Source organism: Diabrotica virgifera, chromosome 10 (genome assembly GCF_917563875.1).
Source record: "Diabrotica virgifera virgifera chromosome 10, PGI_DIABVI_V3a".
NCBI classification, from domain to species: Eukaryota; Metazoa; Arthropoda; class Insecta; order Coleoptera; family Chrysomelidae; genus Diabrotica; species Diabrotica virgifera.
In genome coordinates, this window is record NC_065452.1 from 142,946,919 (window position 1) to 142,958,946 (window position 12,028).

The window sequence follows — 12,028 nt, forward strand, 5'->3', positions numbered from 1 at the left end:
TGCATTTTGCAAAATTAAAATCGATTAATTACCACGGCGTCAGGAAATTTTTTAAATAAACATTAATTTTTGGTGCTACGCGCAGGACAGCGGTGTTCGATTCACACAAGTTGATTTCCACCAAAATTTCTTCCAATCTTTATCTAATATATTATTTTCTTACTCTATATTTTGTTGTATTTTAATTCCACAAAAATCAAACTAATTTTATTATTGTTTGTGAAATATTGTTTAAACAATTGCATATGTTTAAAAATAATAAACTCTTATTCCCTAAGTTAAAATATATGAACAAAGAAAGTTTTTTCTAAAGAAAGTGTTATTTCAAAAGATAGAATATGTGTTTTGATTTTGCAATAAACAAATTTATTTAGTTTTATCGAAATGTAATAAAAATTAAAATGTATCAATCATTATCAAAGGTCATTCGAATGCCCAATCAGAGCAAACTATCCGCTGTCCTGCGCGTAGCACAATAATTAATGTTTATTTAAAAAACTTCCTGAGGCCGTGGTAGTTAATCGATTTTAATTTTGCAAATTGCAAATGAAAGGTACATTACACTTCTATAAGCAAAAAAAATTCAACTGGCTATCTGCTTTATTTTCATTCCTGTAACATTTTGAAAAAATGAATTTTTTTGCGAAAGCTGGATTGCAAAACTTATTTTGCAAAATCTATAAAACCGATCTTAATGAAATTTACAGTATTGTTTTACTGTATCATAAAGTTTTCTGGGTGAAATATGAAGGTCCTAAGTGTAGCATAAATGGTTGAAAAACGTAAAATGCGAATACTTGTTTTTGTATGTTTTTTTCGCAATTATTGCTATTTTGCAACAAGGGTGACTATTTTTTAAATTTTGACCAATTCTGTATTGTAGGAAATTTAATTAGGGAGCGTTCAAGTATTACGTAACGCAGTTTGGGGGGAGGGGAGGTCTTGTAAAACGTTACGGCGCGTTACGTGGGGGGGGAGGGGGGTTCGAACAGCGCGTTACGTAACATTCTTTTTTAAAAAATTAGTAAATCCTTTATAAAAGGTATATATTTTAAGGTAAATATATATCTTTTATAAAGGATTTACTATTTTTTGTATTACATGGTATACAGCCAACTACAGGAAAACTTTTTCCTTGTGGATTCTTTTTTAACTTAAATGAAAAGAAACTACGGAATTTCATTTATGTTTTACATAGACCCCTGAATTGTTTTATGTTGCACTCTCACGCTCCGTTCATGTTCCGACAAGAGGACAATACATAATAGTACGTTTTCAAGACAAGTGAAAAAATCTTCAAATTTGTAACACAGATGAAGCACAGTAACATTTGTTTCCAATAATTAGATGGACCTGTCTCCACAACAAAAGATTAAAAGATACAGATGTTATTTAAGAGGTTGCAGAAGGGAACTACATGTTCATAAATCTTGTATGTTTTCTGAAATCGTTTTCTGCAGTAGGTATTCATAAATGTTTTAAATACCCAAATTTTCAAATTATTTAAAAATGTCTTTAAATAAAAAGCATTAATACAAAACCCACTATATTGATGCTTAGTTTAGAAAATTGATAGATATTTAAAAAAAAATAGTACCCTTATTTAAAGTGTGATTTCAAAATTTCAAAAATTTCAAGTGAATTTCAAAATTTCACCTTGCATTATTCATAATAGACCCTACATAATACACATTTTTGAGATGAGGTTGTTAAGCAGCTTCTAAAAACAAAAATATACAGGGTGTTTAATTAAAATTAAAGATAATGGACTATGCTAGACTTGAGTGAATCAACCTATATATTCAAATTTATGTTTAAATAGTCCATAGTTGAATTTAAAAGTTGACGTATCCTAGCGTTTTTATAATTTTCTAAAATAATTACACATGACAAAAACAATTTTATTCCATAAGTGGTTTCCATACATTATAATTTTAAATGATCACCCTGTATTATTCATAAAGACTATAAATTCAGGTTCTTAAGCAGCTTGTAAACATATAAAAATATACAGGGTGTTAAAAAATAAAGCTTATGGACTACGGTAGTCTTGCATAAATCACCCTGTACATTTAAATTTATGTTTAAAAAGCACACATTTTTATATATTAAAATCTACGGGTCTCAGCGTTTTTTAAAATTGATTAAAACATGGACAGAAATAATTTTATTCCATAAGTGCCTTCTTACATATACAGAGTGTTTCAGAAAAAGGTAACACGATCTCTAAGATAGGTGAAAAACTGAAAAATAATTGGGGTTTGCTTAGTATAAAATTTTTGTAACGGCATGCGTTTTCACGATATAGGGCGTTGAAGAACAAAAATTTTACACATTTTTTTCACTATTTTTCCGAAACTACTGGCAACATCGTATATTATTTGTTATACAAAAATTTTTACTAAGCAAAATAAAATATTGAAATAATAAATATGTTATTTTATTTTAAGTTTTTATTAAAGAAGATCAAATAGAAGAATGCATGAGAAGAACAATAAAGGATGAAGCCAAAAATGTATGTAAGGATGGGGCCAAGCAGGGAAAATGTAAATGTAAATGTAAAATTAGTAATAAGATTATTATTCTAAGTTTTGGACATATTTCATGTCATGGGACATGAAATTACGATTGGCAGGGATAACCAGACACATGAACTAAAAAGAAGAATCGTTCTTGGGTGGGCAGCATTTGGAAAACCGAGAGAAACTTTTAAGAGTGAGTTGCTCATATGCCTAAAGAGAAAGGTATTTGATCAGTGCGTCCTCCCAGTCTTGACGTACGGATCAGAAACACTTACCTTACCTAAAGCCTCGGCTACCAAACTAAGAGTAACGCAGAGAAGAATGGAGCGGTCAATGTTAGGAATAACTCTGCGAGACAAAATCAGAAACGAAGAAATCAGGAGAAGACAAAGGTGACTGACGTCATCAAAAGGATAGCTAACTTGAAGTGGAGATGGGCAGGACACATAGCGATAATGACACATGGGCGATGGACAAAAAGGTTATTGGAATGGAGGCCAAGAGAAGACAAGAGAAGCGCCGGTTGACCGCCTACAAGATGGACAGACGACGTAAGAAAGCTAAATAAAAGCTGGATGAGAGCGGCGCAGAATAGACGTGGTTGGAAATGAGGGGAGGAGGCCTATGTTCAGCAGTGGACTTTTGAGGCTGGATGATGATTGTAAGTTTTTATTATTACCTCAAATGCGATTAAAATAATAATTCCGGTACTTTTCGCAACTTAGTTTTCCATTTAGGTTCAAATGGTGACTTGGGTGTTACGTAACGTTTAGGTAGGGGGAGCGGGGGTACATAAAAACGTTGCGGTGCGTTACCTGGGGGGGAGGGGGGTCAAAAATCTTCAAAAATTGCGTTACGTAATACTTGAACGCTCCCTTACGCAACTTTTATGTCAGTACAAATTTTCTAGTAAATGAACACTTTTAAAGTTATAATCAAAAAACGAAGAAAAAAATCGAATTTTTCCTTCATTTTTTGACATTTTGATTATTTAAACAATGTTCCGGACCTTTTTGAGAGGGAGGATAACTCAAATATTATTATTTGAGTTATTTTCAAGCAATTTCTGCAAAAAAATTGAGTCACCTCTCAACGTCCAAATGTACTAATATTTTTACAGATTCGCCCTGGTCTATCTACTAATTAACATATTTTATAAAACCTTAGTTTACCTCTTTGTTATAATATACCACATCGCTGAAGTCCAGCGCCTGATGTATACAGGGGGTACACATAATCAAGTAACAGATTCAACCAAAAGTGGAAAATAAAGTTTAAGATTGTTTAATATATAGATTGTATTTGCCACTTTTACAACCAATTATTTATTTATTGAATATACTACTGCATACTAGACTATTGTTGTAATCATATCAAATCACTGTATGCGAATTTTTTCTGGGAAAAGCTTAACACGAAAATCACTACACACTTTACACAACGAAGGAAACTGTAGTTAAAAAACGACACAAAACGACAAAATGTGAGTAAATAATAGACATAATACCTAAAAAGACATAGTAAAACTATGGAACATTTAAAAATGCTTCATCTATTGATATCGCAAGCAGATTTTAATTTAGGATACAATGGATTATATTCTTAAGCGCTATGGTGAGTACACATTTTATTGTTTTATGATTTGAACTTATCACATAAGTCATCGGATGAAATGACAAAGAAGTTTGATTTTTAAGGTTAGATTAGGTTAGGATATAAAACAAATCCAAAACATACATTACACATCACAACTTGTTTTTTTTTGTCATACGATCAAGTGATATTGTTGTAGGTTTTGTTTTCCTTTCGGGCGCCCTGAAGGCGCATTGAAGGCCACCCTTTCGTTATTAGAAAGGGTTCTCATGAAAGATATTGTCACACCAGTGCCTCCAGAAGAAGTTCGCAGTATGATTAAAAAATGTCTAGAAACTGCGGCCTTAGTTAATTATACTAGGTTATCATCCGAAGCTAAAATTGAAGGTAAGATAACGAATTAGTAGAATTTAAAAATACAGAGATTGGTTGATAGGTATTTGGACTAAGAATATGTAATTTTTTAAATACGCTTTTCATCATTTGGCTGTATCATTTCTGATACAGCCCTAACGTAGAGCCTCAATCTTCCCAAGCCTTCTTCATCATCATAATCGCTGTTGATACAGCTCTAAAGTAGAGCATCAACCTTCCAAAGTCTTCTTCTCCATAAGTCATAACCAATGACAACTGTTGCCAGTTTTTCGCACCGTTAGGGCGATTAGAAGATAATTAGTTTTATTAATGGACATGATATAGAATGGGTGAGGTATTGTTAATGGCAGTTTGTTTTATTTTCCTGCGTACTCTGTCAGCTGAGCATCTGCCAAAGCGCACCCTATAGTATTTTACATCGCCAATGGATGCATTGGCTGCTTTATTAATTCTTTCAAATAATACACTTCTAATAAAGTGCTGTAGCTTCTTCATAAGAATCCAATAAGCTTTATTCAAATTTCACTTTATTTTAGGTGTATTAAGAGATCTTTCCTCCATTTCTCCATACTCATGAATCCCACTAAGAAATAAGGTATACCAGGTGCATTTTTCTTCTTTAACTGCCGTCTCTCTATCGGAGGTTGGATATCATCATTGCTATCTTTACTCTATCTACCGCTGGTCTGAAGAGTCCTATTGAGCTGCATTTGAACCAGTCAGATAGCGCAAAAGTTGGAGAGTAACCATTGCTTCATTTCATATTGTATAAGCAATTCTACTATAATATCTGTTTCATCATTATTGCATTTAAGGCTTTCTACTGGGATTTGGTCTGGACGTACTACTTTACCATTGTTACTGTTTTTAATGCAATTCTAATTTCCTTTTTTAAAAGGTACCTGTAAAATCACACGATTTCTACTTCTATTTCCATCTTTTTTGTTCTATTCTCTTTTAAAAAGTCATTGGTGTATTCTGTCCTTCACTTTTTACCTATTTCTAATAATTTCTCAATTTCTAATAATGTTTACCTATCTGAAAAATTAGGAGGAGCAAAACGACTCAAGGAAAATAACAAATATAGTAGAATCCTTCTATAGCGAATTATATGACACAAAACAGGAGCCTGATAATAACTCAAAAGACAATCTAAAAAGAAGAATTAAAAATGTCAACTCTGAAATTCTACCCGATATAGACGTCCATGAAATCGAAACCGCCCTATCTCAAATGAAAAATAACAAAGCTGCCGGTCCAGATGGTATCCTTGCTGAAATGCTTAAGGAAGGTAACCAAGCTATTATAGAGGAGCTATAACTCCTATTTAATCTATGTCTACACAAGGCAGAAATACCTCACGACTGGAATGAGGGTATTACAATACTGCTTTTCAAAAAAGGAGACAAAAGAGACTTAAAAAACTACAGACCTATCTCACTACTCTCATAAATGTACAAACTCTTTATTAGAATTATAACCAATAAACTAACAAATAAAATGGACAGATATCAGCCAGTTGAACAAGCAGGATTCAGAAAAGGGTTTAGTACCATAGATCATCACCTCACTATAAAAATATTAATAGAGAAGGCAAAGAATACAACCTAGATTTATGTTTAGCCTTTGTAGACTATGAAAAAGCGATCGATAGTGTCGAGATATGGGCGATAGAAAAAGCTATAAATAACAGCAGAATAGACTCCAGGTACAGGCAACTCTTACATAACATCTATAAAACAGCAACTATGACAGTCGAATGGGAAAATAAAACAAACACAACTAATCCCATAGAAATACGTAGAGGCGTAAGACAATGAGATGTAATATCCCCAAAACTCTTTACCTTAGCTCTGGAAGACGTCTTTAAAGAACTGGAATGGGAAGACATGGATATCAACATAAACGGGAAGAATGTCAATCACTTGAGATATTGTGATGATGTTGTCCTTATTACAACCAACCAAGAAGAACTAGCCACAATGCTGACTCAACTAGCACACGCATCGGAGAAGATAGGATTAAAAATGAACACGAGTAAACCCAAAATCATGACAAATACAAACGACAGAATAAATGTAAATATAAATAATGTCAATATTGAGAAAATAAATGCAGATTTTTGTTTATATTCGATTCAGAGTTGGACCACCATCTCCATATAGCTATTTCAGCATCCTCATGCCTCCTCAGTGAAGCTATGCAGTCACAACTCAATATTGAGGTTGTTGACGAATATATATACCCGGGTCAAATAATCAAAGCTAATAAAGAGAACCAAACAATTGAAGTACAGAGAAGAATCCGATTGGCGTGGGCAGCATTTGGAAAGTTAAGATGGATACTAAAAAGCACAAAGATACAACAGTACCTAAAAACCCGTGTATTTGACCAGTGAATCCTTCCTGTTCTGACGTATGGCTCAGAAACATGGACATTAACAAAGGCCAACATAAAAAAAATTGAAATAACTCAGAGAAAAATGGAAAGATCCATGTTGGGAATAAAACATCAAGACAGAAAATTAAACAAATGGATAAGAGAGAAAACAAAAGTAAAAACTGTAACTGAACATATAACAGGGTTAAAATGGAGATTTGCGGGCCACAATGCGAGACAGAAAGATAAAAGATGAAATGCTGAAATACAAAACTGGAAACCGTGGACAGGAAGAAGAGGAAGAAGAAAACCTCAGGTACGATGGAAGGACGATATTGTAAAAGCTGCAGGAACTAACTAGAAAAGCGCAGCCAAGGACAGACGGAAATGGAAAGATTTGGGGAAGGCCTATGTCCAAAGTTGGATAGAAATGGCCTAAAAGAAGAAGAAGAAGATCTGAAAAATAAAATAAACTAGGTGAGATATATTTTCGTTTCGTCCTCCTCTATCTTTCCTTCTTCGTAAGGATGTATTGACGTCATGGAGTTTGTTTGACTATTTCTGTACATGTCTTTTATTTGGTCCTACCATCGTACGGAAGATCCTCCTCTGGATCTTTTGCCCTTTACGTTGCTTTCAACTATCATTCGTTCCATGCCTTCTCTTCTTCTACTTATATATCCAGTATATTTTGGTTGAATAGTTGTGGTGAGCCTAGTTTTTATGTTAAGTTCTGCTAGTACTGAATTATTTGTGCGATTTGCGCTCCATGGTATGCACAACATTTTACGCTAGACCAACATTTCAAATGCCATTATACGCTTCGTATCGGCTTTTTTGGTTGACCAAGTTTGTTTTTTGAGCATTACTTTGGTTTCCTGTATATTTATTTTCAAACCATATTCCGTACTCACCGTGTCTAGCCTATTCATAATTTGTTCCAGTTCTTCTGGTGAAGACGTCAATATAACAGTATCATCAGCATACCGTGGGTTTTTGATTTTTCTTTCTCCTATAGTTGCTCCACCTTGCCATTCCTCAAAAACTTAACGGATAATCTGTTCACTAAATATAAACTTACGTGCATAGAAATCGACCCACTTAAAAATTTGGTCATTTTTAATATCTCATATTTCCTAAACCTGTTAGCCGATTTAAGTGACTTTTTGAACATGTTATAGCCTGATTCTTTAACAAGAACACTGTAATAATATTGTTGCTAAACAGGTAAATGTTCATTGTATACCAGGTGTACCAATCAAACTGTGTTTTTTTTCTCAAAGTTCGCATCACCCTGTGGAATATTCTAGCATTTATAAAATACTGAAATTAAAACCCAACTATAGCCTCAGGTTTTCTTAACATTCTGTTTTTTAATTCATTCGTTTATGTTGAATAATAAAAAAGTTAGGTACTTTAACAACTAGACATGCTCTTTATCAATACACGGTGTTTCAAAATAATTGCGACAAACTTTAAGGGGTAATTCTGCATGAAAAAACAATGACAGTTGGCTTTATAAACGTATGACCGCAAATGTTTCGTTTCCGAGATACGGGATGTTGAATTTTTTCTTACAAACTGACGATTTATTTTATTGCTTTAAAACCGGTTGAGGTATGCCAATGAAATTTAGTGGGTTTTAAGACGTAGTTATTGCACATTTTTTGACATACAATTAAGAATTTAATATTCACCATTAGCGCGCATACGTGTAATATGACCGATCATATTATTCGTATGCACGCTAATGGTGAATATAAAATTTCTTAGTTTTATGTCAAAAAATCAGCAATAACTATCTCTTAAAACCTACCAAATTTCCTTTGCATATCTAAACTGGTTTTAAAGTAATAAATAAATTGTCAGTTTGTATGAAAAAATTCAACATTCCGTATCTCGGAAACGAAACATTTGCAGACATACGTTTATAAAGCCAACTGTCATTATTTTTACATACAGAATTACCCCTTAAAGTTTGTCGCACTTATTTAGAAACATCGTGTATTGACGAAGAATATGTCTAGTTGTTAAAGTACCTTACTTTTTTATTATCCAACATAAACGAATGAATAAAAAGAATAAAAAAACAGAATGTTAAGAAAACCTGAGGCTATAGCTGGGTTTTAATTTCAGTATTTTATAAATGCTAGAATATTCCACAGGATGATGCGAACTTTGAGAAAAAACACAGTTTGATTGGTACACCCGGTATACAATGAAAATTTACCTGCTTAGCAACAATATTATTACACTATTCTTGTTAAAGAATCAGGCTATAACATGTTCAAAAAATCACTTAAATCGGCCAACAGATTTAGGAAATATGAGACATCAAAAATGACCAAATCTTTAAGTAGGCCGATTTCTATACATGTAAGTTTATACTGAATAGGATGGGGGATATTATACATCCCTGTCGAACTCCAGATTTTATAGTTTTTTATTTTTTACCTTTGATAAAAATGTATGTCTTTGTGTATTTTAGAAGATTTACGTGGGGATACTATGGTATCCCCAAATAAGAAACTCGACGATTTAATTCACTTGGCAGAACTTTGTGTGGATTTACTGCAACAAAACGAGGAGCATTATGCAGAGGTAAAAAAGGATAGATATATTTAATGGATATCATTATTTGTAAAATTTTCAATCTGTAATATGTAGGTAAAAAATTTCTACAGGATATAGTCTGAACCTTTCAACTTTCAATAAAGTTTATCAGTATTGAACTTCTGTATAAGATACGAAAACAATTTTTAATAACAGATTACGTGATATAAAAAAGCGCTCTATATACATAAACATTATGTTCTATTTCAGCTTTTGAGTTAGTTTTTTTATCTTCTTCGTTCTCATATTCATATTTGTTAGGTAAGTGATGGATTCTACAGTTACTTGGAAGTTCTCTTTACCTTAGAATAAAACGCTGAAAACTTTTATTTTCTACACTTTCTCGAAATTTATTAGAATTTATTTTCACTACACCTGTTTCGACAGAGTGCCTTTCTCAAGTGATATGTTTTACTATGTGTCTGCGCTTTAAAGTCCATAACTGATAGGTTGAGGAGAGGGAAGCTGTTTGTCTCAAGTTGGTCATTCAGAATTATATCTGTATTTTTTAATTTATTAATCTCTGTGGATTCGAATAATAAGGACTTTGTTTTAAATATGAAGAATTTGAAATTTGTCATTAAAAGGATGATTATGAATAAAGCTCGGATTTATAGGCAACAAAAATTGAAGAAAAAGGCGCCTATATAGGCAAAGATTTTTATTAAAAAAGGCAGGAATATTAACATTTAGGAAAAATATAGGCAATAAAGGAATATAACTTATTATTTATTGTACAAAGTGAATTAACGTAATATTAACTTAAGGCAGGTATATTTACACATCATAATCATAACATTAGTATAAATAAACTAGTAACTAAATAACTGTTAATTAATAATTAAACATTGTAACCACTTAAAATTTTATCATTAATAGAAACAACTAAATGTTTTTCAATATTTTCGGTCTTAAAACTATGTCTTCGATCACTTAAAATTAATTTGTACATTGAAAACGAACGTTCGACATCGACAGATCTAATTGGAGCATATTTCAGAGCGGATAATAAATCTGGCATAATTTGTAATTCCTCGGAAAATGTCCCATTCAAAACTTTAACAACATTAGATAAAAACGAAAAACCTTCATTCTTGTCGAAAACATATTTCATTTTTTTTTTAAATTAATTGACCGTTACTTCCAGGTGACGATTTAATTTTCGTCTTTAAATTATCTATTAATTTTACTGACTCACATAGATTTATCTCTTGTTTTTCTAATAAGGTAATTGTGGTAACTATTAATTTATAATTGTCATTGATATAAGCGAGTTCCTGTTTCAATTTGGGATTTTTTAATATTTTTTTTCTTCTCGAATGGCTTCGGAAATATCATCATCAAATTCTGACATAACTAATTCTATTTCATTGCAGTGTTCAAAGTAAACAAACTGCTTCGAGCCAGGTTCCCCACCTTGTAATTACTGGTTTAGGTGGCAAAGAGACACCGGGAAGTCTTTCTTTATATATTTTCACCCTCAACGGAGCCTTTACAAAAACTTTTTTCATAAAATTTATAAAATTATTTACCAACGGAAACAGATTTCTTATTTCTTCAGCAATTCTATTTACCCCGTGGGCTACACAAGTGCGATGAATTAAATTAGGATAAAAAATCTTTAAATTAACAGCAGTTTTTAACATATATGCCGCAGCATCTGAAAGCATTAAAACTATTTTATTCACTGGTATAGGGTTGGGTAAAAAGAGGTTTGTTAAACTATCTTGTATAAATCGACTTATTGTTAAATTGTTTGTTTTTTCCAATTCTTTAACGGCAACTAAATAAAGTTTTCTCGCAAAGTTTTCGTTCAAAATTCCAATCATTAAATTAGCTATATACCTGCCGCATACATTTGTCGTTTCATCCACGATAATATACAAAAAATTTCCCTCTAACTCCCGCTTAATTTTTGAAATACATTCCACATAACATTTTTCCACAGTATGTTTTCTCAATGTACTTTCGTCCGGTAAGGATTTATTAAGATATTTTTCGAAAAAGCATTTAAAACTAGGGTTATTAACTTTATTTAGAGGAATGATGGATGCAATCATCATCTGGCATAAATCAAATTTAAATGCGTCTTCCTCCTTTTATTTTGAACTGCTTAAACTATCCCGCAGAGATATTTGGGCTAACTTAGAGGAATTTAATTTTTCCAAATTACGTTTATGAAGTGGGGTTCCACAATGCTGGTCAATAAAGTACTTTTTTCTACTTGAAATCTGAGAATTAAAAAAAATAATTAGAATTCCAAAACCGCTTTAGAATTTAGTTATGTTGTGGGACGAGAAAAAAAGAGAAAAAATAAAACTTACCGATTTGCCGCATGGTTTACAAAATGCTCCATCTCCTTCTAGAGAAAGTTCCGAATAAGGTGCGATCCATAGCCTTAATTTAGATGTCATATTTTCACACAAATGTTTAAAACATTTTAAAACGTGTTCTTTGCTTTTCGGTATACGCAACAAAACTAAACTAGGATATAGCAATTTGTGACTAAACTCTGATACAGTAACCGACTGTACAACTGATAATAA

The 12,028-nt window shown here is 32.2% G+C and overlaps 1 protein-coding gene across 7 annotated transcripts in view; it reads left to right on the top strand.

Moving 5' to 3' along the window:
* LOC114334073 (calcium-dependent secretion activator) overlaps positions 1–12,028 on the top strand; it is a 303,401-nt gene that overhangs the window by 207,709 nt on the left and 83,664 nt on the right. For all 7 annotated transcript variants that reach the window (XM_050641429.1, XM_050641434.1, XM_050641431.1 and 4 more), the window contains 2 exons: positions 4,315–4,502; positions 9,358–9,470. In XM_050641429.1, coding sequence (XP_050497386.1) covers positions 4,315–4,502; positions 9,358–9,470 — 301 coding nt within the window. The remainder of the gene's footprint in view (positions 1–4,314; positions 4,503–9,357; positions 9,471–12,028) is intronic.